This window comes from Lytechinus pictus, chromosome 17 (assembly GCF_037042905.1).
Source record: "Lytechinus pictus isolate F3 Inbred chromosome 17, Lp3.0, whole genome shotgun sequence".
In the NCBI taxonomy this organism is placed as follows: domain Eukaryota; kingdom Metazoa; phylum Echinodermata; class Echinoidea; order Temnopleuroida; family Toxopneustidae; genus Lytechinus; species Lytechinus pictus.
The window spans coordinates 1,492,284-1,517,513 of NC_087261.1; the positions used below are offsets into that span (position 1 = coordinate 1,492,284).

The 25,230-nt window shown below is 36.2% G+C and overlaps 2 protein-coding genes across 2 annotated transcripts in view; one reads left to right on the forward strand and one right to left on the reverse strand.

Annotated features, from left to right (window-relative positions):
* LOC129280494 (uncharacterized) overlaps positions 1 to 11,171 on the reverse strand; it is a 19,911-nt gene extending 8,740 nt beyond the window's left edge. The window contains exon 1 of the mRNA XM_064111898.1: positions 10,764 to 11,171. The gene's annotated coding sequence lies outside the window, so the exon portion shown is untranslated. The remainder of the gene's footprint in view (positions 1 to 10,763) is intronic.
* LOC135157163 (Ig-like V-type domain-containing protein FAM187A) lies at positions 10,184 to 24,095 on the forward strand. The gene is made up of 10 exons (XM_064111897.1): positions 10,184 to 12,210; positions 12,636 to 12,836; positions 13,170 to 13,366; positions 16,249 to 16,351; positions 16,638 to 16,684; positions 21,371 to 21,448; positions 21,744 to 21,798; positions 22,598 to 22,791; positions 23,255 to 23,284; positions 23,939 to 24,095. Exons 1-10 carry the CDS (start codon positions 12,023 to 12,025, stop codon positions 24,058 to 24,060), a joined length of 1,215 nt encoding a protein of 404 aa, XP_063967967.1. The 5' UTR covers positions 10,184 to 12,022; the 3' UTR covers positions 24,061 to 24,095.
* Positions 24,096 to 25,230: the final 1,135 nt, after the last annotated feature.

Sequence of the window (25,230 nt, forward strand, 5' to 3'; positions counted from 1 at the left end):
AGAAAAATACATGGGATTGTGAATCAATTTTTACATTGTATTTTCATCACGGAGCCTAGACAAGCCTCCTATAAGGTTGCTCGTACAACTGTGTAAACAAAGATAGATTTGATTTTTTCTTGGAAATCCACCTTTCCCATAATGATTTTTGGGCAAACATTTAATTTTTACATATTGTAAGCCTTGATACTCTAAATGTGTACAAAGGCTTTAAAAAAAATTAATTGTGAAATGTACAAATTGGAAATTTTCTTACAAAAAGGATCACTTGCTTGCAGATCTTGTTGTCCTCACTGCCTCTGAAGAGTTCATGTGCGACAGGTACATTCCTTCCCTGTACTGGCACACGTTCTTTGCTGGTAGATGCGATGTATCTGAATAATTTTTTTTTAAACAATGGAGAGAAAAATAATCAGTACAGTGAACAGTGAATAAAAATACGTCTATATTACAGTGAATGCTTTGAGCGCCTAGGCAGCCCAGCTAAAGCCGGGGTAATAATAATAGCAGGGCCCGCTGGGAGAACAGTTTTCGGAACTGAAGCGGCTTCCCTGGGTAAACATACCTGTATTATTATATTATTATAATAGCAATACATGTCTACACCTAAGGCGGGCAAGGGTTACTACAGAGTGTTGTAAAATTCCATTTGCACATTAAGAAAAATACATGGGATTGTGAATCAATGATTCAACTATAATGATAAACAGCACATCATCATATTTATTTTAAAAATGAGTAAGTTCACTTGGTCTTGGGAATACTTCTGAAATCGATGTCGCAGAGATCAGTCCTTCATGTTTATAATTCCATGGAGCTCAATAAATGGCTCTCCTTATGCCTCCGAATTTGCTTTCCTAGACACACTCAATTTTATAAAATGCTCAATTGTTGTAGATTGTTATTAAAATTGTAAATGCAACAGCTGTGTAGCTATTAATTAATCTGTGGTGAAACTAGGCTTGGGTCATGTACAAAAATATCGCGCTCCTCAAAAAAAAATATAAGTAAGGTGTCCGAACTCATATTAGGCCTAAAAAAAGTGCTAGAATTTCATATTTTACATCTTTAAAACCATTAAATCACCATCTCTTTTCCATAATTCTCATAATAGAAGATACACAAAGACCCCAAAAGAAAACTTGACATCTGAATTACCTAGCTTACAGCCTCCTCATATGGAGGGCAGCAACGAAGTATTCGGATCTCCACTCCCGAGTCCTGGCGGTTTTGAGCTGGGCCTTCTTCTGGAAACTACCGGTACCCCAGGTCATGTTCACTGACTTCATCTCCTCCTCGAGGCTCAGTATGACTCCAGGTGGTTTTGGGTCTCCCTCTCTCCTGAAATACACAGTCAAAAAGTGATAAACAGCTATTCATGAAAAAATCAGACTCTAGTCTTAAAATGGTGGAAAAAATAATGAATTTCGATTTTCGGCATTTCAAAATCTCATCAAAATCCTCAAATCGTGTGTAAAGTGATTGGTGCGCAGACACGAGGCGCTGGCCACTATCATAATGTTAAATCTGAAATTGAAAATCATAACTGGCTGAGTCTCAGATTTTTTCCAAGACCAAGAAAATCGGTTTCACATTCGATCACATATCTCTCTCATTTACTTATAACAATATATGGAACAATATCAACTGAAAGATTTTGTGAAATAAAAAGAAATTCATGTTAAATCTTAACACAAATCGTAAGGTCAATATGATGTATGTGCGCAGACTTGCACCGGCATGGCAGCCACACATCCACGCCCGGCTAGTCGCGGCCGGCAGGCAGCGCTGAGGGGCAGTAACAGGATGTCCTGACGAACTCTAACGTTACAGCTAGCCCCGCAGCTAGCTGCGAGCCGCGCCATTTAACAAACTACGAAAAGAAAATCATAGAAAATTGTTAACTTACCTGTAGAGCCTACTGCGAATGTCTTAGCTTTCAAGTCATTGTCCAAATCTGGTCCGTGTGATTTCAGTGGTTGAATTATTATTAAAACGGCATTCTTTACCCTTCTTTATCGCACTAGCACTCGATAAAAGTGCGGTGCAAATTAACGGCGAGGCGAAGATGGCTCTTTCAAATTCAAATTAGATTGGCGGTTTGCGTTTGGCGGCGCTGGTTAATTTGCATAATTATACGGACGATAGCGATCAGTGGCACTCAGTGCGCATGCGCAGGCCCGCCCGCGCCCGGTGATTGAAGGAAGATCTGCTGAGTCAGGAATAACGAAGGGGGGGGGGTCTAAAGCAAGAAAGAAGTTTTAAAATAGAAATACGAACTTCTTAATTAACATACAAATTTCTTCTTGTTTGGTTTTGGTTGGCAACCAGTCAAGAAATGACGATTTTTGCCTCTGCTTTTGGAGCTTTTTTTTTTCTTTGAAAGTTTAAGAATGAATTAGCTTAATATTTGTTCTTTATTTCTATTTTATTTATTTTCTTTTTATTTGAAAGATAAAGATAGCCTTGCTTAACATGGCAAGGTTGTAAACTAGCAATAAATATGCGCGTTATAAATAGAAAAAATAGCAATTCTATTCACCTTCAAAAATATTTTTAAAATATCAGTGAGTTAAAAAAAGAAAAATACATTAATTTTTATGTGATTTGTAAAAATAGTGTAAAATAGTCCTCTTTAACTTAAATTAGAAAAAAGGGATTAAATAGGAAGAAATTTTTTCTCGCAACAAATATCTAGGATAACAATTTTTTTAATGTAAACTAGAAAATTTCACTGAGAATAACATGTTTCGATTTAAGTTATATGGTAATATCGAACCACATACTTTAATGAAACTTTTCAAGGTGGAAATATTAAAATTAACATAAAGAATAATTAAGTTAGTTATTATGTAGATATTTTTTTCCTCTTATCCTCAATCGAGCTGTGTATAGGATGGATAAATGCATGGCATTTATTGTGGTAAAAGGCTGAATTACATGAATTTGTACAGAGCAAAATTTCAGTAAACAAATAAGCAACAAAAAAATAACAAAGTATACTAATGTATAATATTGGAAAGGGGATACAAAAAGAAAAGTATACAGGGAGGGGGGGGGGGAGTAATGTCAAAAGCAGGAACGGGCAAAGGTTGGGAGTAGGCTAAATGTATATACCTTTAACATAATGAACATTTTCACATAAATATATATTTAACCAATGTTGAATGAATAACAATACATGTAGATTAAAGAGTGGATTGTATGAAATAATACTTGCTTTTTTTAAAGAAAAGTAACGCTTTGTTGATGGTAACAATAATAATAGTTATAGGAAACACATTCATGAATGATAATCATAAAGAATTATCTCAAAAGGAATTAAAAACAAAGATAAGAGGACTTTGAAGTAATATATGATCTGTACAAAAAATATAAATATTAATGTAAAGTGGGTTACAGCTATATTGAGCCAGTGACTTGTCGGATAAGAAATTTGAATGATTACTGCAGATATCAACAATTACAAAAATATTTCAAAAGTCAGTTTAAGAGAAGCGACAAATAAAACAACAAAGGTATGAAAACATAGTTCTTATATAATATATATATATATATATAAACTCTGTTGGAAATAAGTACAATGCATTACCACTATGCCTCTAATATACATATATATATATATGTATATATTATATATGTATATATGGGTTCTTACTAGAATCAACTGGTAAGTCCTATTGGTTCTAACTGGTATCATTTGGTTTGATATTCCAGTATGGTTAATGGGTTTCAAGTGGGTTATGGGTGGCCTATGGGTTCCAACTGGTATAATCTGTTCCAGTTTGGTTTATGGGTTTTAACTGAAATCAGCTGGTAGATATATACTGGTAATGCCTATTGGTTCTAACTGGTATCAATTGGTTTGATATTCCAGTATGGTAAATGGGTTTCAAGTGGGTTATGGGAGGTCTATGGGTTCCAACTGGTAAAATATGTCCCAGTTTAATTGATTTATGGGTTTTAACTGGAATCAACTGGTAGTATACCAGTAATGTATGTTGATTTTAACTGGTATCAATTGGTTTGATATTCCAGTATGGTTAATGGGTTTCAAGTGGGTTATGGGAGGTCTATGGGTTCCAACTGGTAAAATATGTTCCAGTTTGGTTTATGGGTTTTAACTGGAATCAACTGGTAGTATACCAGTAATGTATGCTGGTTTAACTGGTATCAATTGGTTTGAAATTCCAGTATGGTTAATGGGTTTCAAGTGGGTTATGGGAGGTCTATGGGTCCCAACTGGTATAATCTGCTCCAGTATGGTTTATGGCTTTTAACTGGAATCAGCTGGTAGATATGCCAGTAATGCCTATATTGGTTCTAACTGGTATCCATTGGTTTGATATTCCAGTATGGTTAATGGGTTTCAAGTGGGGTTATGGGAGGTCTATGGGTTCCAACTGGAATACTCTGATCCAGTTTGGTTTATGGGTTTTAACTGGAATCAACTGGTAGGTATACCAGTAATGCATGTTGGTTCTAACTGGTATCAATAATAGCAGGGCCCGCTGGGAGAACAGTTTTCGGAACTGAAGCGGCTACCCTGGGTAAATATACCGCTATTATTATTATTATTATTATTATCAATTGGTTTAATGATATACCAGTATGGTTTATGGGTTTAAGGTGGCATTAACTGGTATATTATACACCCATTGGGTTTCTATGGGTTCCAACTGGCATCAAATGGTCCAGTTTGGCTAATGGGTTTTAAACTGGAATCTATTGGTAGATAAACCAGAAAGGCCTATTGGTTTTAACTGGTATTAACTGGTGTACTAATTTATACCAGTATAGTTAATTGGTTTCAACTGGAATAAACTTGTATGTTTTCAGCATGTCCAGTTGAGACAATGGGTTTCAACTGGAATATACTGGCATGGTGGGAGTTTACCAGTTGTGCCAATTGGTTTCAACTGGTACCAGTTGACTCCAGTTGAAACCAGTTAAAATTTCAACTGGTTTCAACTGGTTTTTTTACCTGGGAAAAGAACAGTGACATTCAATATTGTGTAATTTTTGCAACTTTTGAATGTTGACCTTGCCCCACATTTCAAGGCACTGCACCTCCATGTGAACCATGATCACATCATGTAGGGTATCATTTTAAAGTGAATTAAATGATCTATTCATTGATATTAATTAAACATTGATATTTACTAAAAACCGATGTGAAATTATCGATCAAAGTCAAAAGAAACCGCTGAGAAACTCACTCATCACCACGGAAATAAGAACAGTGACTTTTGATATTGTGTCATTTTGCAACTTTTGAATTGTGACCTCGCCCCACATTTCAAGGCACTGCACATCCATGTGAACCATAATCATATCATGTAGGGTATCATTTTAAAGAAAATTAAATGCTCTATTCATTGATATCAATTGCATCTTGACATTTACTAAAATCGAGGAGGGATTATCGATCAAAGTCAGATTTCCAAACTTTTTTTGAGGAGTTTAGATCAGAAAATGGATTTATAATTGTGACGATGATTTGATTCTTGATAGGAAGATGGTGATAATGATAGTGTTGGTAAAAGGTTGACGAATCTGGGAGACCTGCAATTGGGAATGTTGGGGTGACTATGATGATGATAATGATGATGATGGTGCAGATGATGATGATGATGGTGCAGATGATGATGATGATGATGGTGATGATGATGATGATGATGATGATGATGATGGTGCAGATGATGATGTTGATGATAATTGTCATGATCATGGTGGCACTTATGACGATATTTTGATGATATCAGCCGTCAGAGGGTGACGAGGAATCTCCCTGAATCCGATCGAATGTGAAAGTTTGGAATATTGGTGATAACGATGATAATGGCCATGATGATGTTGCAGATAATGATGACAACCGGAAAACGCTAGTGTGGATGAAAGCGATGGTTAATAGGTGACTTGCTTGGATGCTAGAAGAGTAGTATAGCAGTATAGGTAAGATTTTTACGACCTATTGTATATTACGTAACACCCCGGTCGTAAAATTTGATGGATGTTGAAGTTCGGCGACCTTCTAGAAGATGCGGGTAGTTGGAGGTCTTGACGTTGGGGAAGATGCAGGTACGTTGGTATAACGTTGACAGGTTCATAAAAGAAGTAGTGGGTAAGAATGGTGATGATGTTCAATGATCGTAAAATGTTTTGATTGTAACGGGTAAAAAGAGGGGATGATGTACACTGTTCATAAAAGTTAACTGTATACTGTTATTTCTGTTTAAAGTCAAGTAGCGTCAAGGGCATCAATGTGTCCATGGGGGAAAACCCTCCCAATACCACAAATTGGCGATATAAACGACAGTATTGAAAATGGTGGTTGACCGTTGACAACTGTACGAAATCTAGTAGCTTATCTGATGTGCTCCGAGATGCGATGGGAGATTTGTTAAGATGAAAGCATCATGTTGTGATATTTGCAAGAATGAGTGAGGTATGTCAGATCGGTGTCAAAGATGGTATGACTCGGATGATCATGGACTAGACCCCCGGCCCTGTTCGAGTCTGATGAAACAGAAGGTAGGCCTTTCTATTCGATATTTAGAAACATACATAATTTGAACTACTGTTAACGTAGTGAGGGTTACATGTAAGTATATATTGTACGTGTTGGTGTGATATGAATAATGCACGTTTTCATTCTTTTATCCTGCACATTTGTGATGTGTATGCATAATAATTGACTTTACGATCATGTACTATAGCAGGACTGATCCGGTCGATTTGAAATCTGAATTAAGCCCTCCCCCTGTTTTATTCCCTCATAAAATTAATCAAGCTAAGAACATTCTGTTATATCATGAAAAGAGAGAAACAAATGACACTGTAGACAGAAATGGAACTCAGATATATTTTCACTTTATTATTTTTTAATGAAAGCATCGAGCTGCTACAAAAAAAATACATGCTGCTACAAAAAAAGGAATGTTTTACATGATTTATAATCTGTTATTACATGCTTGAGTATGATAATATTTTCCCCATTACGAGGGGCTTTTATCTGAAAATAAAAAGTATAGCAATATTCATTCATAACACGTACTGAACATGTTGAAATAATCTTCTTTTGCCATTTATGTACATGCAATTGTGTTAGCGCATGTATAGCCTATCTAAAGGCATAGTGCATTTATATGACTTTATAACAGTCTCCCTGTTGAGCATCACTCTGTCTCATCTTCACTATTATCTTCATCCTCCTCATTGTATTGGAATAAGCCTTCAAATTTTGTCATGTTTCTGGCCAAGACACGTTGTAAAGCTTTACTCATATCCATGCCACTTTCTACTTTCTCCATGAGGTCAGACTGAATATCCCGATTGGTGTCATCTTCTTCGAGGTACAGGTTCTGTCGTAAGAACTTTGAGTAGAGGTCAAAAAAGATGCGTTTGACTGCCCATAGAACTTTCACATGGGCCTTCTCTCGAGCCTCATTTTCATCCGATCCATTTGAGATATATTTTTGATATTTGGCATCCCTCATCTCGTCAGTGGCTGCCATGGCCTGTTCGAACCATTCTTGGAAAGCCTGGTTATCTTCCGGTTCTTCCGTGCAAGGTGTCTCAGATTCTGATGATTCATCCTCTCCTTCGCTCTCATCATCATCGTCATCATCAGAGCTAGATTCTGCCAATCGACGCTTTTTAGATGGCCTTTGGAGTCGATGATCATATTTGCTACCTTCATCATCTGTCTCGCAATCATCATCCTCTTCCATACCTGGGTGTACAAATTGTATGTGCCTCTTCAGGTCGAACCTGCGACTGTATGTCTTATCGCATAGTGAACATTCGTAGCGTTTGGGAGCGATGGATATGTTCATGTTGATTCGTTAAAGCTCGGTATGCAAATGATTCAAATTAATTCAATCATTGCTATTTTATTCATTTTGTTTCCGTAAATCCTCAGTTTGACGCCATGACAGTATACTCTACGCCGCTACGCCGTATTTCAACGGCCGCAACGCCGCAGACGGCGCTTTTCAGCGGATTTGACGGATGTCGTGACTCTGGGTGCCTTGCTCAAGTTTAAAATTCAAAGCTACCACTTTTTAAGAAATATATTACGAGATACAAGTGGATAAAAACAGGTGAGGTGGAGGGGGGTGTACTGTAATTTCGACTCTCCAAAAAGAATGTTAAAACTTTTATAAAAGGGTGTATAGTAGCGACCTACCAAGAAAATTATCCTCTTCATCTTTAAAACTGACAAAAAGCGAATGTGCCCACGTTAACAACATCCGTCAAATTACGCCGCAACGCCCGCTGACGGCGCTCTATCGTTCTCATGGCATTGAGAGTGCGGTGACCGAGCAAGGAATTTGTCCTCTTCATCTGGGAAGAGGACAAATGCAATGAGAACGATAGAGCGCCGTCAGCGGGCGTTGCGGCGTAATTTGACGGATGTTGTTAACGTGGGCACATTCGCTTTTTGTCAGTTTTAAAGATGAAGAGGATAATTTTCTTGGTAGGTCGCTACTATACACCCTTTTATAAAAGTTTTAACATTCTTTTTGGAGAGTCGAAATTACAGTACACCCCCCTCCACCTCACCTGTTTTTATCCACTTGTATCTCGTAATATATTTCTTAAAAAGTGGTAGCTTTGAATTTTAAACTTGAGCAAGGCACCCAGAGTCACGACATCCGTCAAATCCGCTGAAAAGCGCCGTCTGCGGCGTTGCGGCCGTTGAAATACGGCGTAGCGGCGTAGAGTATACTGTCATGGCGTCAAACTGAGGATTTACGGAAACAAAATGAATAAAATAGCAATGATTGAATTAATTTGAATCATTTGCATACCGAGCTTTAACGAATCAACATGAACATATCCATCGCTCCCAAACGCTACGAATGTTCACTATGCGATAAGACATACAGTCGCAGGTTCGACCTGAAGAGGCACATACAATATGTACACCCAGGTATGGAAGAGGATGATGATTGCGAGACAGATGATGAAGGTAGCAAATATGATCATCGACTCCAAAGGCCATCTAAAAAGCGTCGATTGGCAGAATCTAGCTCTGATGATGACGATGATGATGAGAGCGAAGGAGAGGATGAATCATCAGAATCTGAGACACCTTGCACGGAAGAACCGGAAGATAACCAGGCTTTCCAAGAATGGTTCGAACAGGCCATGGCAGCCACTGACGAGATGAGGGATGCCAAATATAAAAAATATATCTCAAATGGATCGGATGAAAATGAGGCTCGAGAGAAGGCCCATGTGAAAGTTCTATGGGCAGTCAAACGCATCTTTTTTGACCTCTACTCAAAGTTCTTACGACAGAACCTGTACCTCGAAGAAGATGACACCAATCGGGATATTCAGTCTGACCTCATGGAGAAAGTAGAAAGTGGCATGGATATGAGTAAAGCTTTACAACGTGTCTTGGCCAGAAACATGACAAAATTTGAAGGCTTATTCCAATACAATGAGGAGGATGAAGATAATAGTGAAGATGAGACAGAGTGATGCTCAACAGGGAGACTGTTATAAAGTCATATAAATGCACTATGCCTTTAGATAGGCTATACATGCGCTAACACAATTGCATGTACATAAATGGCAAAAGAAGATTATTTCAACATGTTCAGTACGTGTTATGAATGAATATTGCTATACTTTTTATTTTCAGATAAAAGCCCCTCGTAATGGGGAAAATATTATCATACTCAAGCATGTAATAACAGATTATAAATCATGTAAAACATTCCTTTTTTTGTAGCAGCATGTATTTTTTTGTAGCAGCTCGATGCTTTCATTAAAAAATAATAAAGTGAAAATATATCTGAGTTCCATTTCTGTCTACAGTGTCATTTGTTTCTCTCTTTTCATGATATAACAGAATGTTCTTAGCTTGATTAATTTTATGAGGGAATAAAACAGGGGGAGGGCTTAATTCAGATTTCAAATCGACCGGATCAGTCCTGCTATAGTACATGATCGTAAAGTCAATTATTATGCATACACATCACAAATGTGCAGGATAAAAGAATGAAAACGTGCATTATTCATATCACACCAACACGTACAATATATACTTACATGTAACCCTCACTACGTTATACAGTAGTTCAAATTATGTATGTTTCTAAATATCGAATAGAAAGGCCTACCTTCTGTTTCATCAGACTCGAACAGGGCCGGGGGTCTAGTCCATGATCATCCGAGTCATACCATCTTTGACACCGATCTGACATACCTCACTCATTCTTGCAAATATCACAACATGATGCTTTCATCTTAACAAATCTCCCATCGCATCTCGGAGCACATCAGATAAGCTACTAGATTTCGTACAGTTGTCAACGGTCAACCACCATTTTCAATACTGTCGTTTATATCGCCAATTTGTGGTATTGGGAGGGTTTTCCCCCATGGACACATTGATGCCCTTGACGCTACTTGACTTTAAACAGAAATAACAGTATACAGTTAACTTTTATGAACAGTGTACATCATCCCCTCTTTTTACCCGTTACAATCAAAACATTTTACGATCATTGAACATCATCACCATTCTTACCCACTACTTCTTTTATGAACCTGTCAACGTTATACCAACGTACCTGCATCTTCCCCAACGTCAAGACCTCCAACTACCCGCATCTTCTAGAAGGTCGCCGAACTTCAACATCCATCAAATTTTACGACCGGGGTGTTACGTAATATACAATAGGTCGTAAAAATCTTACCTATACTGCTATACTACTCTTCTGATGCTCCGATCATGGACGTACATCATGTACGGTACATGCTTCGACAAATCCTATCCTGCCTATAGGCGAGTCAGTTTGGCATTTGGGGCTGACGATGCGGTGACGATAATGTGGTTGACAATGGCGATTATTCATGTCAAGATGACGAGGATACTCCGACAGACTTATAGACGAATATGAGGGGCGTTTCTCCAACAATTTCGTCCGACAAGTCCTTGATTATGAATGGCTGAGAGGCACTGTTACCATAGTAACTGTCCGATAAAACAGTACTTGTCGGATACACCGTCTGATGTTCTTTCATGACACGCTCCCCAGCGGGTCGGGATTGTTAGGGTGGTGGTGGGGGCGGTGGTAATGATGGTGCAGATTATAGTGAGAACTGGAGGACGATATAAAGAGGTTGTTAGAGGGTTACAAGGACTCTCCGGAAGACCAATAAGATTAGTGGGCATGTTGGGGGTGACGATAATGATAATAGAGCGGATGATGATGCAATTGAACGTGGATGATGCAATTAACGTGGAGTGATAACAGCCTTCATGTCAGAGTATGACGGTGACTCTCTGGAAGACCAATAGAGAAGAAGGAGGTGACGACGATGATTATAATGAGAGGATGGTGATAAAAATAGGATGACGATAATGTAAATGATAGCGACAGTAAATGGGGGACGAGGAGAATTGGGAGTAAGTATTATCGCATGAATAATGACGGTGTAGAATGTTGATGACAGTGACTAAATTACGATATTGTTATCATAGTCAGGGATGATGTTAATGACTGCCGATAATGATGATTACTGTGCCGATATTGGATATGAAGATGAAGACAACAACAGTATCGGTAAAAGGGTGACAAGGACTTTCTGGTAGACCAAATTGGATTGGACATGCTGGGGTGGCGATGATAGTGACGAACTGACGATACGGGCATGGCAGATGATGATGATGATGAGGAGGAGAAGGAGTAGGAGGAGGAGGATAAAGATGATGATTATGATGATGATGATGACAAACGGGTTACAATAATGCTGATGATAGCGACCGTCATATAGGGTCACAGTGCCTCTCCTGGGTCAAAAGAAGGACAAGAATGTTGGGGGTGACCATGGTGGCGATGGTAATGGCGGTGCTGATTATGATGACGACGCCGTGATAATAATCTTGTTGAATGTTGTTGATAGCTAATTGACTGATTCGCCCCTGAGTTGTTATTTATTTGTTGATTGTGAAGTCATCTTTTAAATTAATTTATTTTCTCCCCTTATATTATCATCCATGATGCCTATTATCTCACTGTCAATCAGTCATAGACCAAGCTTTCGTGCTTCGTTGTCACGTGATCGTCGTGATCTCTCTGATGTTCTTGCGTTCGTTCGCATGGGTAAGGAATGTTTGGATCGGACGCGAAGACGCGCAGTGATCGTGTACGAGAACGAACCATTGAGATTACGCTGCGATCCCTGGTAAGAAAAGAAAATGAAGTCAATCCAAATTAAATCAACCTTTTTAAGATATTCAATAAAATCGACATTTCAAAAAATATCAGTGGTACAAGGTCTTATAAAATAGGGGATACGATTCACCCATGTTCATGGAAACAAAATAATTTTGTCATTATTTTTAGAGAGGCGATTAACAGATTTACATAGACATGAAACAGCATATGTCTCATGATTACTATAATTATAGAACTGTGTTCGTTATGAATGACGAACTATATTTTTTTACGTAAGAAAAGGCCCTGTCAATATTATTTTATTGATCTGACATTCTTTAATAGAAATTGGTCAATGTGATTCTATTTTCATTCATCATTTAATGTAAATTTAGGTTAGACTCTCATTTGGTAGAAAATTAAGTTATCGATCCATTAAATATCTATATTCAGTAATTCTCATCTTGAGAAGATACATTGGACCAAACAACCTCCAGAGAGTGACGAACGTCGAGTGAAATACGATAGTCGCTCGGATGAATCTCAAGATCGTCTTGTTCTTGATGCCGACATGGCTCTTGAAATTCGCCGAACCATTCTTTCGGACGATGGCGGTATTTACAGGTGCAAGACGAAACGAGAATACGGAGAGGAGTGAGTATTCATTGTGAAGGAAAGCCGTTAACTTTTTAGATAATGATATTCGTCGATGGACTATTAAAACCTGTGGCAGATTATATAGGTTATCCACCAATCAATAGAATAATGACAAGCTAAATTCGGAATTTCCCTTGAATTAAAAATCAAAAGGCTTATTTTTATTTTGGTTCTGGGCAATAAATATCTAAGGGCAATTAAAGAATTATTAAATCCATGCTTAGCCAAAGTCAGTATACACGCCACCACCCCTCGATCTTACCATTTGGCCATCATCACTTAACGTACATCTTAACCCGTGCATCTTGTTTTGCTCGTTACTTTCAATAGGGAGCTAGGGTATTATAACGTGGAAGTCATCCCTCTGTCACCCAATGACATTGAAGAAATACAAGGAGACGACAAGACACCAAAGGGAGAAGAGGTGATTGAAATGAAAGATAGAACATCGGTTGAAGTCTACACGCATTGGTCCGAATGGGGGCGCTGTAACGCCTGTGAGTCGCAGGGGAGCCGAGTGAAATTAGGTAATTCGTGTGAACATGATGGAGGGCATGGAGAGCAGTGAGGTGGTGCTCTAAAAAGAGATAGCAAAAAGAAAGAAAGAAAGAATGCTAAAAAGGCAATTTATATATTAAAAAAAATATGAAGACTTATGATTGCATGCCTTGGTATACATAGATTGTCCAGAGAACCACCCCCCCCCCCAAAAAAAAAAAAAAAACCTTGTTGAGAACGTCGACATTAATAAGTAAAACAATCAATAAATTCGTGCGGATCTGCTTTCCTTCAGATATCTTTTTTTTTTCATTCAGTGCCCAAGGGGCATGTGGAGTTACTTTGGGGCCATGGTCAGGGCGGTGCTATGGTATTCTAATGGGGAGAAGGAGGTAGGAGGGGTGGGCAAAACGACCTACTTGTCATGTTTGTTCTCAATTGAATTACAGGGGTAACTAATAGTTGCACGTCACAGGCTCTCTATTTTACCCTCTTCCTGTCTACCTCTCCCCTCTTCTTCCCCTTTGCGTGCACCCCCTTCTCATTTGTTGTTTCACTCTTTGAAGAATCGTAAAACTCTCTCCAGGTCAATCCTTGCTGGGCTCAGTCACTTTCGAGTAGAATCAAAATAAGTTCCCCGAGCAACGTGTTTTCAGATATTGATAATATTCCGTGATTATTATTTTTTTTATAATACGCCCATAAGGATTTCATTTTATTTGTATTTCGTTTTGAGTACGAAAATTGACGCACATCTCTAAAGACATTTCTCAATTCTGAATATTCTGCATCTCCACCTTTCAGACATGATAGAACATATAGAAATTAAGTTTTTTTTTCTGTTTAAAACAATAATTGTATTTTTATTCTTTTGTAATAAAATAATGTAAAAAATGTTCAAGATACCATAAGAATGCAACTCCATACTAAGCACTTCTTTCTTATTAATATTCAAGCACCGAAAGGGTTTTGTAAGCGACCTTAGCCTCAAACATAATATGGTCCCATTAAACTATATATCTACATATCTCATAGCGAAAATTCATACCCTGGAAAATTCTCTACGATAAGGTGATAAATAGTGAAGTATGATAAGATTTATCGTTATTCTATTACCACAAATTTCATAGTTCAAAACAAAAATATGCATGATGCCAGCAGTATTTGTTTATATTGACTTAAACAAAAGCTGACGTCTAATAAACAATGACGAACTTTTACAAAACGAGGGCACTTTTTCTTATTTTGTTTTCTGCCCGGTGTTGGGATACAGGATAACTAATTGATAGAAGTAGACTACTACGATTGTTTTGCTCTCCCAATCTTCTTCGAATTGAAAAAAATAAAAAGGAGAAAAATGAGACTGTGACTGTGATTAATACACATTGAAGCAATTTCATAATGGGGTTGGGAAATAAGCAAGAGAAAGTCATCAAAACTAGTTGATTTATTAAATGAAATGATGGCAAATCAAAACAACTACAAGGGCGCGCTCCACCCTACTTCTTCAAAGTAATAATCGTAAAGACTAATATCAGTTATGATATAAAAGGAGAAAAAAAAAGCGAAGACTATTTTTACTGGAACTATAGTTGACATTTTGTTGCTCGTAAGACCATATTATTCTATCAGACTATTGGTATTGTGCAAATAAATAAACTTTAGAGACAGTCTGTTGACTTAACACAATTACAAGGTTTTAAGCGATGATTGTTTACAAGAGACAATCTTATAATCTTCATTTCATGGCAAAATGCCAAAGTATTTCAATTTTCGCCTCTCATATCTCTTTGGTATTTGTTTTCTTTTAAAGATTGAACCCAAAATGCCTCCCCCTCAGAAAAACTGCTGTATACCAAAATTAGGGGGAATTTTGAAGAAACAAATTATAATGAAAATGTAAGTTTTGGTTTGGGTTTTCAAACTTCTTATAGAGGCAAGAGAGAGCACCCCCTAGTGGATAATGTCATTGCTAAGCAAAAAACTATAGAGGGTAAGCTACCACGAGACGATGAGCCCTAGAGCCCCACCCCCATCACCATTCAGTGTTGCGATAACCAATGCATGCAGACTGCAGCAATTCTTTTTCTTCCAAATACCTTATACATTATTACATTATTAGTAAGAATCTATCAAAAAACATAGATTTCTGTATTAAAAAGGTCAAACGTTTGGCTTACTCGCAGCTTTAAAGTTTCGTTTTGCCCCATTTGCCAGGTCTGGCCCTCTTTTTTTATTATTACACTTTACCTATTACAGTGACAAACAGACACATAGTCATATTAGTACTTTACCCCCACTCTTGTCAGATCCTATCTTCTTTGGCAACATACTGAGTAAATATTACTCCATTAATAGGCAGTCTTTGAAGTCTTTTCACCATTAATACTGCAATTTATCATCATATCATTAACAAATATTAATTTAGACAAACCAATACACTTTTCAGTTGTTCTCAAAGTCTGTCAAACGTGAGAGGGAGAGAGAATCGGCTTGTAAAAATTGCAGAGAATAGTTCAAACTATTATACACAATAATTCTTTATAAACGCCAGAAAAATAAAATATGTATTGTAAAAAAAATCAATCAAAAAAATGTGATATCATTCTCATTTTTTAACAGGTAAAATAATTCGGTTGTGAATTCGAAAATTAGCATTACTCTCTGATGATGTAGGTCTTTAATAGTCAATGTAATATATACCGGTAGCAGATTAATAAAACGATTGTAAAGAAAGTAAATTAAAAACACGATGACAGTACATTGAATTGACTATTTTTTCAATTTCCATATTTCAACAATTCAACAAAGACAATTTGGTTATATAATAGAAAATCAAAAGTAGTTTTTAGGGTTCAGAACTTCAGATAAACCTTTCTTCTTTGTGAAATTTCTTTTTATCTCTGCCTAGGGTACTGTTATGCAATACGAGACCTTAAATATTATTCAAGCGGAGTTCCATGTCATTCAATACTTCTTCCAGACGAAATTAAGAGTCAAATAATCAAGAAGAGGTAAATATTTTTGTTTGAATTCCAAAACAGTAAAATAAGGCCAAATTTCAAAGATTTTATCTATAACTTACTGACAAAGCGTGTGTGTGTGTGGAGGGGGGGGGGGTGGGAGGTCGATTCGGTCTTCTGCCATTGGTTGTTGTATACAATATTCGATATTTCCGGGGGGGGGGGGGTTCGGGAGATTTCATGTTTCGAGGGGTCTATCTAATCCCACTCATTCCTCTATACATTTTAATTAATAATGTGTCGAGTATAATTGTTTGATGTCTTATTTTTGAAACAGGAAGAACGTTCGCGTCATCGAAGATTGCATAGTCCCTTGTGACGAGGGTGAGATGGTATCTCCTTACTTTTTTTTGCTAGTTTTATTTGAACAATGATATTGCATGGTTCTGCCAGTCAAAATATATCCTAATTCATACCTCTGAAGCATATCAGTGTCAGCCTGAATAAATAGGTCATGCGACAAACTTATTTTATCAATATTATTCTTCATGTATTGAGCGTTTGTTTTCAACATGTTTGGATTATCAAAGCAGTGCAGGTAAAACCCCGAAGAAATTGTTTTCCTATCTTGGAAAATTATGAGCAATTAATAACCCCCAATAATTATTGTGTTTGTCATCTTTGAATTTTCTGCTTCTTCATGTTCTACGTGTGTGTGTGTATTTGAGTTTTGTCAGACGTGTATCAATCAGATATGATTATTTACGTCTGGGACCGACCTTTAACGTCACCATCCGAAAGACGTGACCAGGGGCGGTATTCTGAAAACGTTTTTATCTTAATTTTGTTCTTATCTACGTCACGTTCTCAAATTGGTATTCTGAAAACGTTCTTATCTTTTTCTTATCTTTTGTTCTTATCTTTTTCTTATCTTGCTTTCCATATCGATGCTGAGCGCGTAAATTTATAATTCGCGCATATGATACAAAAGCGCGCTAAAAGATAAGAACAAAATAAAGATAAGTGGTATTCTGAAAACGTTCTTATCTTTTTTCTTTCTTATCTTTCACGATATTTAAGATAATATTTAAGATAGCTAGAGGGTTATCACATCTCACGATGTCCGCGTTTTTTCTTGCTCAAAATCGATGGCCACTAGTAGTAACAAGTACCCACAAGTATTCTTCCCACCCTTTCTTTAATTCACCCTTTATTTTGCCCGTCTCTTCTTTTCTATCCCTTCTTTCTTTCTTTCTTTTCTTTTATTTATTTTCTCTTTTTCTTCCTTTCTATCTGTCCGTCTTTCTTCTTTTCTTTCATTCTTCAATTATATCTTTTGTTTTATTCTGTTTGAATTTTTTTTTTTTGCTTTGTTTCATTTATACTTCATCTTTCTTCCTTTTTATTTTCCCTTTTCGTTTTATCTCTTTCTTTTTTACTTTACTGAGTCTTTATTACTGCTTTCCCCCTTTTCTCTTCCTTTCCTTTCCTTTTCTTTCTTTTTCATTTTTCTTTCTTTCTTCCTTCATTTATTTGTAATCTTTTTATTTTTCTTCCTTATTTTTTGTTTAATAAGGTTTTCGTTTTATATATGCCTTTCCTTTTTTTTATCATTGATTTTCTTTTTCTCCCTTTTTCTTTTTCTTCCTTCCCTTAATTCTTAATTTTTCTTTCTTATTTTTTTTTTATTTCCGCTTTCTGACACTTTTGTGTCTTTTTTTTCTTTATTTCGCTCATTTTTTTGTTCGTTCTTCATTTACTATTTGTCTTTACTTTCTTTCTTCTCTCTGTCTTTCTTTTATTAATTTTTTCTTTATTCTTTCCATTGATGTTTTTTTTTGGTTTTCTTTTCCTAACTTTTTATTTCCCCTTTTCGTTTTTTGTTCTTTCTTTCTTTCTTTCTTTGAATTTAGCTTTCTTTCCTTTATGTTTTTGTAGTCTTCATGTTTGCGTTAATTTTCCTTTCATTTTTTTCTCTCTCATCTTTATTTCTTTGTTTCATTTTCCTTTTTTTTTCTTCACTTTTTACATTTTTATTCCCTTTTTTCTCTCTTTCTTTTTTTTTTCTTTCTAACTTTCTTTCATTTGTTTTTTTCAAACTTTTTTCCTTTTCGGTTCCTTGTTACTTTTTTTTAATTTTCAGTCTGACCTTTTTCTTTTTCTGTTCCTTTTAGATTCTTTCTTTTCTTTATTTTTTATTTATTTTTTTCCTTCACTTTATCATTGATAATTGTTCTTTCTTCTTTTTCGTTCTTTTATTCATTCTTTTTTCTTTTTAAGTTATTTCGCTTGCTTTTTTTTCATTTTTCTGCTTTGTTCCTTTCATCTTTTTTTCTGCTTCATTCTGACCCTTTTCTGTCTTCTTACTTCAATACCTACTTACTTTCTTTCTTCATATTTTATTCTTTATTCGTACCTGCTTTATTTACTTTTCTTTCTTTATTTTGTGCACGTGGACGTCTCGAAATAATAAAATCAGTCATTGCGTACAAAATGCCTATTTCGCGCAATGCGCCAGAAACAGTGTACGCGCAGCGCCCATGATATTCTCTTCACATAAGGAACGCTTCTATTGGTTAAACTGCCAATATAAAGCGCATTTTGATTGGTAATATCCTTAAAATGGGCGTGTTGAAGATAAGAAGGAGGCAGTCCTTACAGAGATAAGAACGCGTTAAGAAGATTTTCAGAATACCGATTTGTAATGATTTTAGCGTCTTCTTATCTCAGTGAGATAAGATAAAAGATAAGAACAAAGATAAGAACGTTTTCAGAATACCACCCCTGGGGCGGTATTCTGAAAACGTTCTTATCTTAATTTTGTTCTTATCTACGTCACGTTCTCAAATTGGTATTCTGAAAACGTTCTTATCTTTTGTTCTTATCTTTTTCTTATCTTGCTTTCCATCGATGCTGAGCGCGTAAATTTATAATTCGCGCATATGATACAAAAGCGCGCTAAAAGATAAGAACAAAATAAAGATAAGTGGTATTCTGAAAACGTTCTTATCTTTTTTCTTTCTTATCTCTTTACGATATTTATGATAATACAGCGCATCCCCCAAAAAATGTCCCTCTTATATGGGGCTAAATTACTTCAAAAAATAAAAATTATTCTCAATGAAATGTATTTAACTAGGATGCTCATGTCATGTTCTAACTTCTATAAAAATTTCATTGGTCTCGCTTCAGTGGTTTTGAATACACAGTCTATTATGTAAAAGTGGTGCTTTGTGTTCTGCACTTTCTAGCATATCAACCCCCTTTGACCATTTTGACCAAGGAATTCCCTGATCTGACCAGGGAAATCTCCATGATCTAACCAGGCTCATCAAATCACATTTTTGAGCATGTTTAGAAGGGCAAAAACAATATTTGACAGCTCATTTCATGTTTGAAAATGGGAGATGCACAATGATTAAAAACAACGGGTCATGTCTGTTTCATGCCTAATTCATGCTTAATACTGCATTTTTTTTTAATTAATGTTTTTTTTAGTTAATAAGCTACTGTGGTCAAGTTAATTCAATGTAACTTTTTAAAAGAAAAAAAGTCAAAATTTTCTCTGGTAAAGTTCCTTTTTCGTAAAGGGTGTTTAACTTGCGGATTCCCCTTTATTTTTGAGCTTATTTTACTCATCCATCATTCACATTTTCTTTCAAGTTGGTGCACTGATTCCCCTTATCAATCATCAAAACACTTTATTTTTTTATATTTCTTGCTCTTCTGAACATGCCCAAGTTTATAATTGATTATCATTCTATGTATTCCTCCTTTTTTTTTCTTGTATTCTTTCCTTTTTATTTCTTTTCATTTTTAAAATTTTCTTTAAAGTTCCTTTTGCTTGCTTTCTTTCGTTTACCTTTTCTTTCTTTCATTGTTTTCTGCATTGATCCTTTTATTTTTTTAAATTTCTGCTTCATTCTGACCCTTTTCTGTCTTCTTACTTACCTACTTACTTTACTTCTTTCTTCCTGTTTTATTCTTATTCGTAACTGCTTTCTTTACCTTTTTTCTTTACTTTCTTTCTTTCTTTATTTTGTGCACGTGTCTCGAAATAATAATCAGTCATTGCGTATAAAATGCCTATTTCGCGCAGTGCGCAAGAAACAGTGCACGCGCAGCGCCCATGATATTCTCTTCACATAAGGAACGCTTTTATTGGTTAAACTGCCAATATAAAGCGCATTTTGATTGGTAATATCTTAAAAATGGGCGTGTTGAAGATAAGAAGGAGGCAGTCCTTACAGAGATAAGAACGCGTTAAGAAGATTTTCAGAATACCGATTTGCAATGATTTTAGCGTCTTCTTATCTCATTGAGATAAGAACAAAGATAAGAACAAAGATAAGAACGTTTTCAGAATACCACCCCAGGGCTCGAACCTCGAACCTCTGCATCAATTTGTAACTTCCCCACAGCTTGGATTACATATTTATAGGATCACTGCAAGAAGTCATGGTATACCATGACTTCTTGCAGTGATCCTATAAATTATTTATGGCCCCGTTTCATAAAGACTTGTTATCATAACAAATGCACAATTTCTATAACAAAAATACTGTCAGCTAATCAAATTGAAGGATTTCGATAGCTTTAAATGTTGTTGGAAATTGTGACAAAGTTTATGAAACGAGGTCCCAGATGTTTGCACGATCAGCAACAATGTTCTTTAATATGGATGTAATAGCAACAGCAGAAATAACTATTAAAAGTAGTATTCTGAGGCTGCGGAACCACAGGGGGGGGGGGGTGGGAGGGGGCGGGCTTGTACGGAGTATTCACCACCCTATCCCCCCCCCCCCCCACTTTATAAACTATATCAAAATAAAAAGAACATTAAATTAATATCTTATCATGATCACAATAAAAGTTTCTATGGTAGTAAATGGGAAAGTTTTAAAATAGTTGTAAGTATATATACACTTACAACTATATATATTTATATATATATATATGTTCTTATCACGCCCCACCCCAGGAGATATCGTGGCCAACCAGTTAGCGCCCAATGCAATAAATAAACAATTTTCATTAGTTGTGATAATGCGATATTATTTGTGTATTTAGCATATGAGAAAGCTCGAGATGAAAGCTGGAACGTTCATGGTGGAGAGATAGCACAAATCAAAGGATTGCAAGGACCAGGTTTAGTATATTTTCATTTCAAGGTTTGGATAATATTGGAATTATAATGATTACTAAATAAACGTAGTAAAACTCTTCGTTGATGAAATATATAACAATCTATATAAAAATGAAATGCTCACATAATATAAAAACATGCCAAGTTTGCCCTTCTTAGGAAGTAGATTTTTAATGAATAGGCCTATACCTCATGTTTTCGACAAATTCTGCTCAAAGTAAGAAGAGAAAGGAGGAGAAAAGGGGGTATTGTACGTTATTTTTTTATCAATTTTTTTATTCATTTTTGCTACCCTAGAATTGATAAGACGCGTGGCAAGAGTGGGATCAACCACAGAACTCCAATGTCCAAGGTAACCATGGTAACTAGTCTTACTATTGTCCTCCTACCTCTCCCTTTCTTGACACCCCAACCCCTTTAATTCTCACCGCTTCTCTACATCAGTCTTTCAGCTCCTTCACCTTTCTTAACCCTCTATCATGTCTCCTCATCATTTCTATTTACGTTTATTTATTTCTGTTAAAAAAGTTAAGATATAAAATGTGTAATTTGAAAAAAATTAAAACGGCAGGATAGCCTAGCCCTACCCATTACCGTGATACGTGGTCTACCAAGGAGTCCTCATCATGGACAAAATAATTGAATATACCACTCCTCCCCCTTCTCAGGAAGGGTGCGAACTATAGTTTAATTTTACTTTTTTTCTGAAGAAAATTAATGTGGCAATTATGGCATGCATGCAATGCGCCGTCAATCGCCCTATATCATTTTGTTTTTATACTTTAGTTAGGCCTATTTTTTTTTTTTTTTTTTTTTTTTGGGGGGGGGGTGGGGGCAGGTTTAGAAGATCAATAAACTCTCTGTATGATTAGGCCCTATACACACATAGCCGTTCGCATAGTTTCGTTTACAATGGGGAGGGGCGAGAAGCATACAGATTTTAGAAGAAACTCGGAAGCAAGGGAGCGAAGCAACCGAGCTTGTCCTGGGGCACTTTTTCATTTTTTATTGGGGGCTGCCCCTGCCCTTCCCCGCTGCGTACAGCCATGCCTAGGCTTACATACTTGAATGCAATGATCTCTATGCACTCGTTTCTATTTTCTAGTTCACTTCTGTTAGAGCTATCTGCTCATTCACTCCTTTTCTCTCAGAGTTGGTCTCGGTATGGTAGCGACGTGGTACAACGGCACCAGGAGAATTGATCAGAAAGAAATTCTTTCTACGAACGGGAAACTGACCGAATCTATTGACGGTTCCCTGGTCATCGCTGATGTCCAGAGGTTACAGGCCGGACGATACGAATGTCGGGTCGACCGCCAGACGAGAGCTGTCTACAGACTCGTCGGTATGGAGAACTATCATTTTTCAATTATAATAATATTTAGCATATCCGGCTCGTGCCAAGCTTGAAAAAAAAATATTCTAAGAAAATATTAAAAAGTAACATAAATTTAAACAAATTGAAATTAAGTTCATTTAATCCATCAATGATAGCATCCACGAAGTGGTGCATCAAAACAATGATTGTAAAAAAATGTACTTTAAAAATGAAAAAAGAAAATCTTCAATTCAGGGATTGTTCTAAAAATTTCAGAAAAGGAGTTTGCTTTGTCCAACTTCATGTAAGTCTTCTCATAAGTATGTGCTTAAAACGATCCCGCCTTTATTTATATTGAATCGTTATACGTATCAAAATGGATAATAATCCAATCAATGTTATGAATAGAATCAACGTGCATCTTTTATGAAAATTAATAATTTGCGCCCTTTTTTAATCGTTCTATCTTATCAATTTATCATATTTCTAGTTATTGCTAGTTTAGCGGCAAGCCAAGAAGGTAAGATACAAAATGTTTTCAGTTTTAATTCACACAATTAGCTCTCTGTTCGATATATATTTGGGTAGTTAGTAAGGCTTAATTTTTCTTTGACTCCTCAAAATGTATGATATAATATTATTGTCAGTGATACATTTCGGATATGGGGAAGTAGATATTCAATGAACAATTGAACGTGGATCACCTTTCTATTATTCTTTTGATCATTCTCGTATGAAAAGAATATTGTTGATATGTCGGTCAATCTTGCAGGCTGTCAGGGAAAATTATAATGTAAGCATTAAACGCAAATTTGATTAAAACGGCATATATAGGGATCCGGGGGGAAAAAATGCGAGATAATTTTATCGTTCATGATGCTGGCTTGCCATATTATGGTTGAAATTGGTGAAATGCCCAATGCCTATACGGCTGCTTCACAAGTTATACATGTTATAAATTAATGGGGGGGGGGGGGGGTTCCAAAAGTAAATTTACATAACTTCATCTGTAACTGGCCGTCATATATAGCTGATACTCGTATACCAGGATTACTATGTTATTGGAAATGAAATGCGCTGTACATGCTTCTCTTCAGTTTCACTTGTACATCTCTGTAGAATAAAATGATTTCTATTTTTTTATGATTCTTCAATTTCTCTGGTTATTTTTCAGATATCTTGAAATCAATAGTGATCCTGACAGGAGTTCTTGCAGTATATTTCGTCATATTTATCATCATGCTCATAACAAGACACTGTACAAGAGTAATGGCTCGGAAGAAGAGACGAAGATGAGCGATGCTCATGGAACCTTCACTCTACACGGTGATCCCAGGAGGAGATGATGAGAAGGGTGGGGGGGGGGGGGGCAGCTGAGTTACGATTGATCCAATCAATCGTAACTCTATGGAAATCCACCAGTGTTATAATTTTTTATACAGGGAATTTGCAAAATGTCCATTGTAAACAAAGGCGGACACACCAAATTGTCAAGAAAACAATTTATGAACATACATCATCTAGAATTTTTCTTTTGAACATACATTTTAGATCTTGATATTGCTGGCCATCCTTGTTGGTGGTTGATTGGATCAATCGTAACTCTTTGTAAGACGGGGCCAATCAATCCACTACAGGTTTTTAAATTGAAAGACATAATTATGATTTGGGGGTCAAAAAATTGACTTGCAGTTGATTGTAATTTTCTTGCAAACGCCCTTTAAGGACGTTCCACAGTTAAAGTGAAATCCATGTCATTTTCACCAAACTTTGCACATAGATACTTTAGAACCTTAATATTCGAAATATGCAGAAATTAACGTAGGTCCATGTGCTTGATTTTTTGCTATAGAGCTTCAAAGTTCACCCAAATTGATGTTCTTATAGAATTGCGCATTCAAAAGAATTTGGCATTTTTAGACCGCCCAATATTACTACAATGAGTTTAAACCTCTATTACTCAGTCAAAATACATGAAAAAGTCATCAAATTTCGCAAGAGAGTTAATAATTGTATCGTTAGAATGGAGAATCTATTTATAGTGCTATTTGTTTGCAATTTTAAGTTTAACAGCACTGTCAGTTCTTAAAAAAGGCGTAAACGATAACAAAATCCCAATCTAAAAAATGTAAAATTTCAGTGACAAACTACAAACGTACAATAAATGCTGCACTTTATTCAAAATCCATGTCATTTTCACAAAAATTTGCAGAGTTGTAGAGGAAGGTATACCTAAGAGGTGCAAACATTAAAAATTAGGGGTTCATGTGCTTGTTTTTAAACTATCAGCATTTTTATTAGAGCAAATGTGCTTTTTAAAACACCAAAAATGCGCCGAATGCTTTGTCTCTATGTGAAGAAAAAATCAAAACCACTCTACCATTTATTCAAACTCCGGGTAATATTCGTGATTCTTGGCAGCAATGCAGAGTAAAGTATTTTGAAATTGTAGAATTTTTTTTTGAA